At 39.6% G+C, this 15,381-nt stretch overlaps 1 protein-coding gene across 6 annotated transcripts in view; it reads left to right on the top strand.

Moving 5' to 3' along the window:
- LOC137133792 (C-terminal-binding protein 2-like) overlaps window positions 1–14,312 on the top strand; it is a 63,584-nt gene extending 49,272 nt beyond the window's left edge. For 4 of the 6 annotated variants that reach the window (XM_067517755.1, XM_067517726.1, XM_067517765.1 and 1 more), the window contains 8 exons: window positions 2,678–2,832; window positions 6,707–6,851; window positions 7,578–7,784; window positions 8,839–9,053; window positions 10,520–10,650; window positions 10,785–10,912; window positions 10,990–11,113; window positions 12,581–14,312. In XM_067517755.1, the coding sequence (XP_067373856.1) occupies window positions 2,678–2,832; window positions 6,707–6,851; window positions 7,578–7,784; window positions 8,839–9,053; window positions 10,520–10,650; window positions 10,785–10,912; window positions 10,990–11,113; window positions 12,581–12,755 (1,280 nt within the window). In that variant the 3' untranslated portion in view covers window positions 12,756–14,312. Of the gene's footprint in view, window positions 1–2,677; window positions 2,833–6,706; window positions 6,852–7,577; window positions 7,785–8,838; window positions 9,054–10,519; window positions 10,651–10,784; window positions 10,913–10,989; window positions 11,114–11,375; window positions 11,477–12,580 lie in introns of all 6 variants that reach the window. The other 2 variants (XR_010915289.1, XM_067517735.1) reach the window with 2 other exon arrangements.
- The last annotated feature ends 1,069 nt before the right edge of the window (window positions 14,313–15,381 follow it).

Here is a 15,381-nt window from a genome sequence, read left to right as displayed (position 1 = left end):
TTCAACTCTAAAGCATTTTATAAAATAGAGTTATAAAGTGGCTGACACAGCAACGCATAAAATCAAAGCAGAACAGTGAAGAGTAATGTAAGCCAGATATAAAACATAAAAGGAAAACAAAAAACAACGATTGGAAAACAAGTTCAGAAAGAGTATAAAAATTACTGCTACTAATCAATCTGCTGCTCTAAAGAGGCCATATTATGTTTTGTTTATGCTTATCTTTTTTATGCTGGGTATCAATAGTACACATAGTCCAAGACCTAAAGCTTGAGTAACATGTGTATAGAAGCTGCTGTAAGTGAAAAGCCCAGGTTACAATCTGCCCTATTGGCTCCGGTGTGATCAGCTTTTTCTACATGCATGCAATAATATGACATATGGCCGCTGTGGAAGTCTATAAAAGGACCTCCATGGGTCAATGGGTCAAGCTGACGGCGGAATTAAACACTGGAGAACCTATTTCCCATAATGCACTTCTACTCCTTCATTAGACCTCCTTACCACTTCTTTTAAATGATTGGTTTGTTAAAAAAAAAACTCTACAGTGCCACAATAAGACTGCCCGTCCACATTTTTAAGGTGATGAATGCTGTCTAACAAGTAGACAACCCACTGCAGTGGTTTAAGAGAAATGAACCACAAACACTTCTCATTTTCCTTCATGTTTTCTCAGTCATCACCAGACTGTTTTTGTCTGCTCCTCATCCTGTTTCTAACTGCCTTCTCATCTTTAATACCCTGTGTGGTGCACTCGTGTCTCCTCTGTTTGTAGGGAATTTGTGTTACAGACCACAGATTCAAGCCTCAGAAGTGTCTGAATGTTGTTCACCATCTTCAGTGGTTTGATTGAAATTGAACTGAATTGAAATTTGATTGAGTGTAGGTTTTAGATTAAGTAACTCAAAAATATAGGTTGTATGTCAAAGCCGCTAAGCTCTTTTTTTAAATTATTCTTGTTTCCATTTATCCTGGATGGGTCTAGCACAGGTAGTCTGGCATTCCTTTTGTGTATGCTGATTTGTGTGTTTGAATGTGTGCCAAAGGCATCAAACTCTGCATAATTTACAGACTAGTGTATGCTTTTTCAACATTCCTTTAGCTCTGCATAACTTCTAAAGATTTGATTTTATAGATGTGAATGTAACTTTTATAAAGGGCAGGATGTGAAGCCACAGGTTCTGAAAATATTGCATTGAAACATATCATCCAGCTTCAAATTGAAAATTGAGTGAAAATAATTTGAATAAACTTAATAATGTTAAATAATTTGGTCAAAAAAGAGACTTAAACATAAAAAAACTTGTTTTGTTTAAATGTATGCAATTCTGTATAATATAAAGTATTCATGAAGTCAAAGGTTAAGCATCCTTAGTTATAACAAATAACCAACAACTGGCACCTTAATTCAGTTGTTGCTAAATTATGATTTGGGCATAGAAATGTGATGAATAACATCACATTTTTCCGCAGCTAGTCCGTTTCTTTGAAACCAGTGAGCAGCACAGACAGAAAAGCTTCTGCCTATGTTGGTTTCCCTCATAGTGAGTAAAAAAGGCAGTTTTAAGACTTAAAATTAGAGGCAAAGAATTTTTTTCAGAGTGGTGCAGGATGGAAGCACATACGACTGAAACACTGCCACATATACATGCCCCTTTTGTTGTTCATCACACTGTGTATCTGACGTGTTTAGGTTTGTATGCTGTAGTTGTGCAGGTCATATGTTGTCCTTGCCTCCCCAAACTGGAGGAGTTAGAGTGCAGACACGGAGAGAGCAGGCTTGGATGTCCTCTCCAGCAGCGCAGATGCCACTAAATAAAATATTTCATAATCCTGCCCAAATCCTCAAATCACCATGACAACAGGCAGCAGGGAGCCAGAGTGTTGGTGTGTGGATGCCCCCCTTCTCCCTTGTCTTTTCCCTATTTTTTCCTCTCTTTAGTGAAATATGGGTCCACACTGTAAGATTTTTCCTCAGTCCTACACAATTTTTATCATGTAATGAATATGAATACATCACATCTGTTTCAGAGAAAGTTTTTCAATTGGGCCACTCATTCAGTCACTGTTTGAATCAATCACGTTAGCCACACAGAGTTCATCAGTACTGACACATTTGTCTTTTCTGGCAGTTTGGGCCATTTTTGTCCCTAAAGGGCCCGCGTGTTATGTTATTAACAAGGCACAGACAGAAAGCCATAAACTTTGCTTACAGAGGACAAACCTGAAGATGGCCTCAAGTTTGAATTGAGCAGATACATTGACACAAACACAGGAGCACACTCTGCAGGCCTGCCAGTATCTGTACGATGATAGGATAGTAGAGGTGATGACCTCATGGGGGGTGAAAGGACCTGTTGCCTGGTAACAGTGTGGATAACAGCAATAGAGAGGGGTAGTCATATCACCGGAGCTGTGTGTGAGAGTGTGTGTTGCCAGGTGAGAGAAATGATGATAGTGGTTTAAAGTAGAGAGTGGCTCATTCCTGTTTAAGAGTATTGATCCGTGTGTGTGTATGCGTGTGTGTGCTCTACTGCCACTGATTTGGCATCGCACACAGGTAAAACACACAATCCCGGCCTGTATAAATGCTTCCTGCTGCTTATCCTACATGTTAGTGTTTCTTCTGCAGCTCACTTAATAATTAACTCCCCCATTTCTCCCACTGTTTCTGCAGGTATTCGGCCCCAGATTATGAATGGGCCTATGCACCCGCGCCCTCTTGTGGCGCTGCTCGATGGACGTGATTGCACTGTGGAGATGCCCATCCTCAAAGATCTGGCCACCGTGGCTTTCTGTGACGCCCAGTCCACACAGGAGATACACGAAAAGGTATAAAATACCTTTCAGATGTTGTCCTTTTTAAAATGCAGCAGCTATACATCAGTAGTAGAGGATGACAGGTTTTCATTGCCCCATCTAATAACTTATGTGTTGGCATGAGCCAGTAGTGCTAATCTTTTAACTCTCATCAGATGGACTGCAGGCCTAGGATGTCCCACTAAGAATTATTTTAATTATTGTCTGTTTGGCTTTTGTTGGCCATTTTTATGTTTTTACGTGTCCGCTGGTGGGTCAGTAACAAACTGATTTAGGTTTGGACTTGTTCCTGACCTCACACATCTAGGGTAAAATAGTCTAAAAACATTAGCAGAGGTTTTAGCCTTTGGAGGGTAATTATTATTTACATGGCACACAGGACTTTTTAGACAACCTGTGTATATCGAGTGTATTAAAAAACACACTAAGATAAAATCAAAATAAAACTGAAAGTAGAAATGCAATTATAAAAGTATAAATGTAATAAAAAGACAGAGATATACACAGTAACTTTTGTGGATCATTTGAATTTTCTGATTTGATGGGAAGAACGATTTTTAAACATAAAGGGAGGAATATTTGTCAGAATGGACAGAATGCTGAACTGCGTAGTAACACCATCAAACTGTTGTGAGTAGTAGTAGTAGTGGTAGTACTCCAGCAGATTTAGTCACACATAGTTTGAACTTTAAGTGGGATTCTTGAATAATTTGCCTTCACTTGAGTGCAGAAGAATCATCTCTTTTTTCCTTCTGTATCGCCTCCTCTGTAATGTTTTAATAATATTTCATCCCACCGCCTTGTTACACTCTCCCAGTTCAACTATAATGGTTTCATCATTGACTTTAATCCCACTGGGTGCTGAAGTGCGGCTTTGTTAAATAAGGAGGAGGAGGAGGCTGGTAATAGAAATACAGTATAATTGTTCTCAGCCAGAGTGGGTGAAAATTTTCTCATTTTACTGTCTATACACTGGAGCAGTTTTACAATCCATGCTGGAGGCTTTTGCTTCATGTTCTAACAATTCCAATAAAAACTGCCAACTTGTTCCAAAGTCTCAAAACATTGATTGTTTTTAATTTATGATAAAAAAGAGGTAGTTTCACTTTCATGCCTAATGAAATGAATTTAGAAATTAAATTGAGAAAATGCTAAATAGATGCTTAATATATATATATATATATATATATATATATATATATATATATATAATATGTGTGTGTATATGTATATATATATATATACACATACTTGTCCATTGTACTTCACATACACGCACTCACCTAAACACAAGCAATCTCTGTCCAGTAAGATGTTCTTGTAGTGAATACATTACACACACAGAGGAACCATCTGGGAGTGTAAATGTTGGCAGCGATCCCAAAACTATAACTGCACAGCAGCGTGTACAGATGGGGCACTCTACAGACACATACACAGACACATACACACACACACACACAAAGAGAGAGAGAGAGATAGAGAGACTTGCCAACATCCGCACTGCAAGTTTCAATAGTGAAGTATACTGTTAGCACACCAGTATATAATCACACTCACAACAGCACACTGCTTGCATGAACTGTCTGGAAATGAGCAGATGCAGGTATTAAGGAATCTGTCACAGCATAAATTTAAACTTGTGTCTTCAAAAGTGCAACTGCAAGGCCGTGGTGACCTGCAATCATTTTGTTGCCCCAGTCAAGTGCACGTTAAAAGAAAGTAATTAGAAAACCTTCATTATTAGTCTACTAACTAATACAGTACTGTCCTTGGAAAGGCAAAAAACTACTTCTGATAAAGAACACTTGACCACAGCTGTGAATGTAATTGAGAAAATGACATGTCTCATGAAGAAGAGACTAGTCAGGACAGGACATAAAAGAGAAATGGAGCTAACATTGATGTTCAACAATGATCCCCAGCTGGAAATAAACTGGGGATTTTGCCCCCTACCCCACTATGTTAGTACAGTGTACTGTACTAAAATGTATTCATTATTATTTTTGTGCATCACATATAAATGCAAAAGGCTGATGGTTCAGGGCCTATGTATCTGCATTAACAAAACATTGATGATCATTTTCTCTGAAGCACAATGACTTGTGATCTTAAGAAGTGCAAAAAAAATCATCATCATTTATTGAAAGAGTTAGTCTTTGTTTCAACATTAGCTAAAACAAATACTATGATATTTTAGGAAATGTTCTTTTGCTTTTTTGGAGCTAGATGAGAAGACAAATAACACCTTCATGTTTACTTCAAGTACACACACACGCACACAAAAAGAAGTAACAGATCATTTTCTGAAAAAACTTAAAATTGACAGAAAATAAATAAATAAATCAGACTTTGCTTTTGATTTTTGGTTTAACGGAATTGTTAATAAACTATAACAAAGGCCAAACCAAACAAACGAGTGACTACTTTTCTCCAATTACACACACAGGATGACTGATTACAAGATTGAACATGTGTGAGCCTAATTACAGGAAAACCTTAATTTGAAATATGAATACAATCCTGTTATTTATGGTCTTTTCTAACAAATCTTCCAAAAGCAATGTCTGTTTTGTATGTATTTTTTTTTTGTAGATTAATCTTTTTTGAGAAGGGTACTAAGAATTTCATACACATCTGTATAAAGCTATATGGCTGCAGGCAATGAGCTTAGCTTAGCGTAAATGCACACAGGGGGAAAAAACTTACCTGAGCTAACCTGTCAGCTAAAAAGCAACTCTACCAGCAGCTCTGTAAATAACATGTCGAATCCTGTAGCTGGAACCAGGATATGATTAGCTTAGCTTACCTTAGCCTAAAGACTGAAAATAATCAGTGGATACAGATTTCCTGGCTCTATGCAAAGCTCAAAAATGCAAACACCTACAAAGCGCATTAGTTTATAGTTATATTTTCATGATACATAACTGCCTCTAATCTTCATGCTCAAGTATTTCTTTATGTGCTCTCCCCAGTGTAGAATTAGTGCCTTGGCACTTTTAAGGGCTTTATCTGCTTTGCAGTATTTACGATTCCTTGCTGTAAGTAATAGCTCTGTAATGTGAAGGTGTGCATCCACTGCGGCATAGTAAACACTACACAAAAGCCATTTGCAAATTCTTTCCACTTCATGTAAACTTGCTCTTGGCTTGTTTTCCTGTTGCTAACCGGCTGCGGTGAGTCTGTGTCATTTTCCAGCATCATCTCCAGCCATGCCTGCTGCCTGCCTGCTTTGCTCAAGTAATGAGATTAATGTATGAGGAGAGATTTAACCTTGAATTTTGCATCCAGCTGTCATTCAGCTAGTGCCAATGGAAGTGTTGTGTGGAAATTCATGGTCATTATAATCTGGTTTGGTTTAGTTAATTCATTTAGCAGGTTGTGAATTTAAACCTGTTAATTAACAGCCACGGTTTGCAGAAGCTACCTTTCTTATGCTTTTTGGGTTTCTCAGCAGCTGTCAGTCTGTTTTATGGTCCTGCATCCACTCTAACCTTGTTTGCATATTGTCTGGATGAATGGATTGTGACAAAAACCAGCTTTGGCAAGCACTCATTATAATCACACAAACAACTACTCATATTTTAGAGAGCACATAAACAATCCATTTGCATTTAGATGAAGAATAGCGGGCATATACTTCCAGGTCCAGGAAAATGGGTCATAGTGAAAGCACTCTTACTCATTTTGGCTGCAACAAGTTTCTCATACACCCAGTTAGGGAGCAACCATCTGAATATCAGTGTTGAGATGATAATGATTAGGAACAATAATGACATTGTGAATATAATATAAATTCAGATGCAGAATGTTTTCCATCTTGAACACAGATAATGATGTAATAAGACAGTGATGATGATGATTCCTCCTCCCCAATGTCCCTCAGGTGCTGAATGAGGCAGTAGGAGCCATGATGTACCACACCATCACCCTAACAAGAGAGGACTTGGAGAAGTTCAAGGCGCTGCGCATCATCATCCGTATCGGCAGCGGCTACGACAACATCGACATCAAGGCTGCTGGGGAGCTCGGTGAGACTGAGGAACAGGTGCAGGGATAAAAGGAGAAAGATGGAAATAAAAAGTGAGGCTGTTCAGAAGCAGACAGCAATCTTATGCTGGGAATAATGAACAAAGATGGTCGTGTCTGCCCATATGGCTCATTCATTCTCCAACACGTGAGGAAAAAATAAATCAAGAAAAACAAATTATGCATTATGGATAAGGATTGTGCACCTTTGGGTGTGGGCCAAACCAAACTCGTCTTGCTATATTGACTTAAAATAAACAACATATGTAATATGAATTATTACATAATGTAAACAGAATATGCAATGAAACTGATAGCATATGCAGAGCAGATGCTCCAACTGATATAAAAGTCTCTCTGGGATTCCCATACCTAATCCATATCCTAATTACTGTTGTTTGTGCTAATACATTTCCGAACACTTTTTTTTGGAGAAATGTTCTTTTGATGTGGATAATTAGCAGTTGTAACAGCCTCTTATACTTCACAGTTCTGTTTTACAGGCAGTGCATTTTTATATTGTACAACATCATAAAGGCATTTCCTGCTAATTATTTTGTAAAATATAAAACCACAGATGAATATCTTCACAATAGCTGCATAATTATAACCAACTATTCTAATGATTAAATCAGTAAAGTAATTAGTGATTTGAACAACTTATTTGTATTGTCTTCTTTTGAGCGTCATTGTTTCTCCAACGTTCCCTACGGTTTGACGTTTTCTAGGCATTGCAGTGTGTAATATTCCCTCAGCGGCTGTAGAAGAAACAGCAGACTCAACGCTTTGTCACATCCTTAACTTGTACCGGCGAAACACCTGGCTGTACCAGGCTCTGAGGGAGGGCACACGGGTCCAGAGTGTGGAGCAGATCCGGGAGGTGGCGTCGGGGGCAGCCAGGATCCGAGGAGAGACGCTTGGCCTCATCGGATTTGGTAAGCACTGTGTGCATGTGGTCTGTCAGAGGTGTAGGGATATTATGTTGTTTAAACATTCGGAAAGTCCTGTAGAGAGATAATAAGAGTATGGACGTATTTGTGCTTGAGGCAGAATTGACGTGCTTATTGTTTATGCTTAGAGGGGAGTGGGTACTTGTTCTTAAACATTGGGTTAGTGTTATTTTTGTTTACCTGTAAGACTATGGCCAGCAGGATCTTACTCGCACACTTCTTTGACATAATTTAAAATGACCCTTGTCCTTTTTCACAATATGAGGTGAAATGCTGTTGCAATTTTTGTAAAGCAGCTTGTTGAGCTGATTATCAACAAACTACAAGTTCACAATAAAACAGTAAATGAGTAAATGAGTAAAAGAGGCACAGGCTAATCTTTACCATGGTAAAATCCTAGTATTGTTGTGAGCCAGGATGCTAATTAGCTCTAAACATAAAGTAAAACTGTGTCTTAAAAAAGTAGTTTAGTAGTTATTTGTGTACTTATTACTGTAGTTATTAGTTCTTTGTGTATCTAGTCATTTAGTATTATTTTTGAATTTATATTATATGAACATTGGATTCTGATGCTAAATTAATTATGGTGTTAGGGGATCAACTATTAGAGTTCATCTAGATAGGGCCATGAATGTACCAAAAATTAAATGGTACTTCATCACAAATTTGCGGAGACCAATAATGATAATTTCATGGTGGCACCGTGTAGCTGTCAATATATTTCACAGGGTAAGTGAAAATTAAGTCCCGTTGGTGGAGCAGCAAAGCAGCAAAACCATTTACAGTTTTTATGCACGGAGGGCCATACATGTTTAGCATTTCTGATGGCCAAATGAAGAATCAATGAATTGTTGTGATAACCTGTCAAAGAGTTAGTAGCTTAGTTAATCCTTTCAGCACTAGTTCTTACAAACCTGTGCTTTTCTTTTTTATTTTGCTTAAGTATTGTTAAGGGATGGAAAAGAGTGTTACCTAGAGAAGGGAAGTTCCTAGAATCTGAATTGTCTCCTGGTTTCTCTCCATCCCACGTACCCCTCAGGTCGCACAGGCCAAGCAGTGGGAATGCGGGCCAAGGCCTTCGGTTTCAACGTGATCTTCTATGACCCCTACCTCCAGGATGGCTTGGAGCGCTCGCTGGGCGTTCAGCGAGTCTATACACTCCAGGACTTGCTCTACCAGAGCGACTGCGTCTCCCTGCACTGCAACCTGAACGAACACAACCACCACCTCATCAACGACTTCACCATCAAACAGGTAGTTGGCCTTTAGAGCCGATGACTGGGTTTGCCATCCCACATTAATCAAATGAAATGATTTAAGAAGTTGACAGAACCTACGACTCATCAAACGGCCTCAGCTGGCTTCATTACCCTCCAAAGCAGGCTGCACATTCTCCTCACTAAGCTAATGATTCCCTGAGGTTGGCAGAACAGCTTTAACCCAGTGGACTGGCGGCTGACTTGGCTGGCCACTTACATTCCCTATCTGCCAGTGCTCCTTTGTTGGCAACTTCCAATTACAGGCTGTTTAAACAGGCTTTTAATGAGTGCTAAGATACTCAGAACAAGCGCACGCAAAGAAACAGGTGTTGGGAGAATCTCTAGGGATCCAGAATAAGAGGGATTTACATATGGGGCTGGACAGTGGTGGGACATCTTTTTGTATTATTGCCAGGATTGTGACAGACAGACGAGAGTCACTGTGTTCAATCTAACTCTCAGCTCAATGTAACCAAAACGCCGCAGAGGTGTGGGGGAGTGTGTTGGTGTGTGTTCTTGTGCATGTTATTCACAGAAATTAAACCATACTTCCAGGTTTAAAAATATGTATTTTTCCATTTTTGTTTCACTAACCACTGATATAACCAAGACACACTAAAACATTCTAATCATACAAACCAGTCCATTTTACAAGTACTTTCTCAGAAAGTAAATGTGTACATTTTCACTGCACTGTGCTTTAACACACTGTATATAAGGTCCATAATATGTTTGTGGACGTGCACATTCTGAGCGGCACACTGCATCTGTTGCGAGTTGCCAGCAGTTAGTGACGAGCCAAGGAATGCTCCTGACCAGCCAAGTCACAGATGCCAGCTGAGTGGGCTGCAGGGCCAGACATGCAAGTTAACTAGTCTTGATGCTTCAGCTGACCACAGTGAGCACTTCAACCCAAAAATGTAATTGCTTAGGCTTCAGAGAGCAGCTTTTTGTCTCCAAAGGGAAGGTAAGTCCCTGAGACGTCTCTCTGTGCACAGAGAGACACCCTTTAGAGTCAAATATAAGGGCACATCGTCTACTTCTGGTCACTGCTGACACCCAATGGGCATTGCAGGAAGTGCAGCTTGTGTTAAATTCAGCGATTTCATAACTAATTAAAACTCCCACAAAACTGAAACGATTTCACTAATAGTTAGCTTCCCCCTCTGTATGTCCGTCTGCATCATCATTACATTCTATTTCTTTTTTTATATATATCAATACCCCCAGTCAGAGCTTCAGTGCAGCTAAAGGGATTAGTGTCATTTAAATGTCCATATTTAAACAGCCTTTTGTTCTCTTGTCATTCTTTGTTTAATAGCAATTGTTTCTCCCTGTGTTTTTTTTAACCTTCCTACGCACAAGTGAGCCAATGACAGCACCACTTTCTGTTCCATTATGTTAAATCCTAGAATAATTATTGACGTAAAAACGTATGCTGTGCTTCTGCTGTGTGTGTAGATGCGTCAAGGTGCTTTCCTGGTCAATTCCGCACGGGGAGGTCTAGTGGATGAGAAAGCTTTGGCTCAGGCCCTGAAAGAGGGCAGGATACGAGGAGCTGCCTTGGATGTTCACGAGTCGGAGCCTTTCAGGTGTTCATGATCACACAAGCGTGTTCCTATTGAAACAGCTTTCAACATTAACACTTTTAAAAAATTATTTCATTTAAATATGTCTGTTTATGTTTGTTTAGCTCTTTTTGTCTCCTTCCATTTGCCTTTGACAGTTTTTCCCAAGGCCCTCTGAAAGACGCACCAAACTTGATCTGTACACCCCACACTGCCTGGTATAGCGAGCAGGCGTCACTGGAGATGAGAGAGGCCGCTGCCACAGAAATACGCAGAGCCATTACTGGTATGGAACATGTCCTTAAATGTACACTTTTTTTTTGTTCTCTCAGCTAACTGATGTTCAATCTTGCCTCGACACAGGCCGTATTCCTGACAGCCTCCGAAACTGCGTCAACAAAGAGTTCTTTGTCACTACAGCGCCGTGGGGAATGATAGAGCAGCAGCAGCCTCAAGTTCACCCTGAGATCAATGGTGCTGCCTACAGGTAGGAGGTGGATTTATGTGAACCTAGCTGGCTGGTCACATTGCACAGAAATCATCTGTCACCTAAACACCTATAAAAAATGAGGCTTTTCACACGGGGGTGGGTTCATTTAGATGTTTATATGTCTGTTTGTCACAGTTCTGGCTTTAATGTCCTGAATATTAGACTGTGGCATATTTACACGTAAAACATGGTCCAAGTGAACTTGTCCCTTGTTAAGTTTAGGCTCTTGGTTTCTCAGTCTCTATATTGTCTCAACCAGACTGAACTGCTTCTCTCACACAGCCGAGTGAACCAAACCATGGTACAGGCCATAGCAACGGGGGGAATGCAGGACAAATTATATACCTAATTCTCAACCAGGTAAATGAAAACCACCACTGTTGGTCCATGGGCCAGAGTGAATGAATAATAACACTAATAAAAGCAATTCCCATTGAAATCTTTAGCCTTTTTCTGCTTCACACTCATGTGTCCTGTAACTTTACCCACACTTCCCAGCATCTCATCAGTTCTGCCAACCCCCCCCTCCCACCACCACCACCACCACCACCACCACCACTACCAGACACTGAGAGGCACGATCACTTTGATGTTGGATATTTTTTTTAAATACATGTAGGGTTTGACACATTGCAAATGAAAATTGGAATTAGCAAAACTTTTTTTGTGATGGATAAAGTTCAGATGGGAGCCTCACATGATACTGTATAAAGGAAAAAACGCTTTTTAAAAAGCTCTTCCAACAAACCTGGGATATATCTCTTGTTTAATTTAAACTCAGAGTGTTATCTCTGATTTCCCCTGTTATCTCCCCTCTAATAAAGGTTTGTTCATCCAAATTATTTAAGAAATATACTTAGAGACAATATTTGTTGGAAAGGTCTAATTTATCTCCAGTGCCATTGACCAATATTGTATCGTCATCTGAATGCCAGTTGAGGAAGTTGAGAAATAATGCTCTTTTTTGGGGGGGAGGGGGTAAATGGCCCTTTTTAAAGACCTCCCTTGGATAAGATTTGGACCCTAACATTCAAATTGTTTCATCCACGCTGCAGTGCTCCTTGCATTATTTTAAAATGTGTAGCTTCTCAGAGGTGGCAGTGCTTAGTGAGTTAGCCAGAACCAAGAGCTTTTGTTTCTCTTTGTTTATTTGTGCCTCACAAACTACATAACTGTGTGCACTTTGTTCTAATTAAAAGGTTTCAAATTTCATCTGCTGCATCTTTATTTATTTAAATTGACTGTCAATCTACTTTAAAATGTCACATCAGACAGAAATGAAAAAACAACAAGAATTTGTAGTTTTAGCTGTTTGAAAGCGAGTAGTTGTAGCCACTGAGCAGCAGCAGCAGCAGCAGCAGCAGCAGCAGCTGAGTTTTCCAGGTCATTTCTCAGATACTTGATATTACTTTCACTTGAAGAGTTTGCTCTTTATCGTGTTGATCACCTCCTCTCCATTCCCAGATTTGCTCCTGGTGTGGTGGGCGTCGCCCCCGGTGGAATTCCCGGACCTATGGAGGGGTTGGTGCCTGGGGGAATGCCCATTGCCCACACCCTGCCCCATCCGTCACAGGCCACCTCCCCTAACCAACCCTCCAAACATGGCGACCCCATGAGAGAGCACATGACTGAGCCGTAGGACTGCTGCCGTGGCTGAGCAGAGGGCTAAAACCGATGTAAACTAAAACCCAGCAACCTACTAACTCAACCATCCAACTTCATGTTTGACTTCAGCCAGCTGAACCTACCAGCACACGGCCTGCTGGGCAATGTGTCACACTTTTTTCTTTTTGTAAGAAACCATTAAGCTCAAGTGAGGACAGTGGATATTGATATAACAATGAGCTGCCACACTAAGATGGAACTGACCGTCAAACTCATGGGCCGAAGATCTGCAACATCGCCTTCCTCCATTTCTCTTTTTTTTCAGTTTTTTTTTTTTTTTTATCTTTATTTTTGAGTTTATTTAAGGAGGATTCCTCCTGGATTCTGGGACACGGGGACATTTCAACGTGCAGGAGGGTAATCTGACCCTCCTTGTCTGGTTTAAAAGAATTGTTTGAAAGGACAGCAGATTCATCAAGGCTCCTTTTTCCCCTCCCTTCTCCACAGTTTCACACATTTCAGCGCAAAAATGTCTTGTGTTTTTTGTTTGTTCTGTTTTTTTACTTCAGTTTATCCTATATTCTGTGTTTCTGTTGCAAGTGAATATGTGTTTTTTTGTTCTTCAGTGCGAGAAAATGACTGGATTTACAGTTACACATATGTTTTTAGCACACGAGAAAAATCTGCTGATGACAACAGCAGCATCTGCCGTCTCCATCACAAATCTGGACTCTGTCTTTGCTCTTTTCTAATCATTGTGGCTGGTGGCTCCTGAATGTAGAGATGAGATCTGGGACAGTTTAATGTTGTTTTCGGTTCCAGGAAGAATATTTTGGCCCATAAAATAAAAGTGACTGTTTAAACCAAAAAAAGTGACGAAAAAGCTAATTGCCATTTACAGATTGAGGGTATTAGCTCAGTTTAATATGGTTATAAGCAAGCTGTACTGAAGTGTCTACAGTATTTGGTCAGAATTGGGAAAATAGTCTAAAATATCATTTGTTCACCTCTGAAGAAGCTACAATAAATTATAGTGATTTGAATCACCAGCTAGCAGTGGAGGGAAAAAAGTAACAGTAACTTTCATACTGACTCAGGAAAATACGGATTAACCCTTAAATCTGTCCAAATCAGAACAGGAAAGGAACAAACAGCCCTAGATTATTGCTTTTCATGTCTCCACTTCTTTCTCTGTTGTGTTTTTTTTATATATATATCAAATGTACAATTTTGATGTTCAAGATTTCCTGTTTTCAGTCCTGTTCGATTCGTATTGACTTTTATGCCTTTGTATTGCCGTATGTTCTTATAATCATAGCCTTATGTGACCTACACCCCGCCCTGTTCTCCTTATAGTTATTTCTTCTTTGTTTTACTGCTCTAATAAAAGCCAGCTGTGACTCTCGAGAGGCATCTCTGTGAAGAGCAGCAACCACATCCATCCCTTTTAGTCCTGTGATGTTAGCAAGAGACGGCTGCTAGCAGATTGTTTGGTTTTTAGTGAGTGTTTGTAATTGTTTCTTGTACAAGGTGAACATATAGCATACAGTGCAGCTGGAAACAATAAATAAAACTTACTGTTCTGATTGATGATCGGCTCTGTTTTGGGGATTGGTTCATTTCCTGAAATGTATTTTTAAGACTCCTTCAATGCTTCTCCCTTATAATAACAACATATGTTGTTTCTTGTATTCTTTCGATTAGCTACTCATGCTCCAAGTTTTTGAAATACGTTTCCCATAATGCTTTTAAACAGGAAGTGTTTAAATTAACTCCGTACGAATTCTTGTTGGAAACCCTGAGTGATCCCGATGTTTGTTTACATTATATTTAATTTTTTTAATTAAAGTTACGCCGAATTTAACACTAGTATTAGCAGTTTGTAATGCGCCCATGCATGTACAGATGGCTATTGCTGGACTGCTTTGGCACTGGAGTAAACTTGAAATTGTGCTGGTTTCACACCAGGTCTAAAAGTACACGTAGCGCGTGCCTTTCGTGATCCCTACGCGGATTTGTGGGGCTCAGACGCGTTGGATATCAGAGATAGTGACATCGTCGGAAAGTGTAAGTCCCACTGAATGTAAAGGAAAAAAAACATAAATATTGTTTATGTGGGTAAAATGTGAAGGGAGTGCAAAAAAACATGTATAAGTAGGTAAGTACTAGCTAACTTAATTACCTCAATTAACAAACAACAAGCTTGGCTGTATCCCTAAATACTTTATGTGCACTCATAACTTTACCGACAAGTGTATAATTTAGGCCATTAATGCGCAGGTTTGTTTAGGTTCTGTCTGCTGCCCTCAAGTGGCCAGGAAGGCGATTTTCTGACCGTTCGTTGTTTTTTTTCAGGCAAAAATGCAAAATGTTAAGTGCTTTGAATTTCACAGGCGTCACATTTTGATGCTTTCCCCCAACATGCATTATGATGATGGTAAACCGAATATCTTTGGGTTTGTTGATTAAATATAGTAACAAATCATTTGGCATATGTGGGGAAATACGGGCATGTCACCCATTTCTGATATATTTAGACAAAATCATGATTCATGTTTTTGCGGATATCAAGTGTTATTTCTGCCGTGAAGCACGGTGTCCCAGCAGTTTATAGTGCCGTTCATTTTCATAGCCATAGTACATGTTTATCCATTACAGGG

Source organism: Channa argus, chromosome 1 (assembly GCF_033026475.1).
Source record: "Channa argus isolate prfri chromosome 1, Channa argus male v1.0, whole genome shotgun sequence".
In the NCBI taxonomy this organism is placed as follows: domain Eukaryota; kingdom Metazoa; phylum Chordata; class Actinopteri; order Anabantiformes; family Channidae; genus Channa; species Channa argus.
This window is presented reverse-complemented; position numbering and strand designations above follow the sequence as displayed.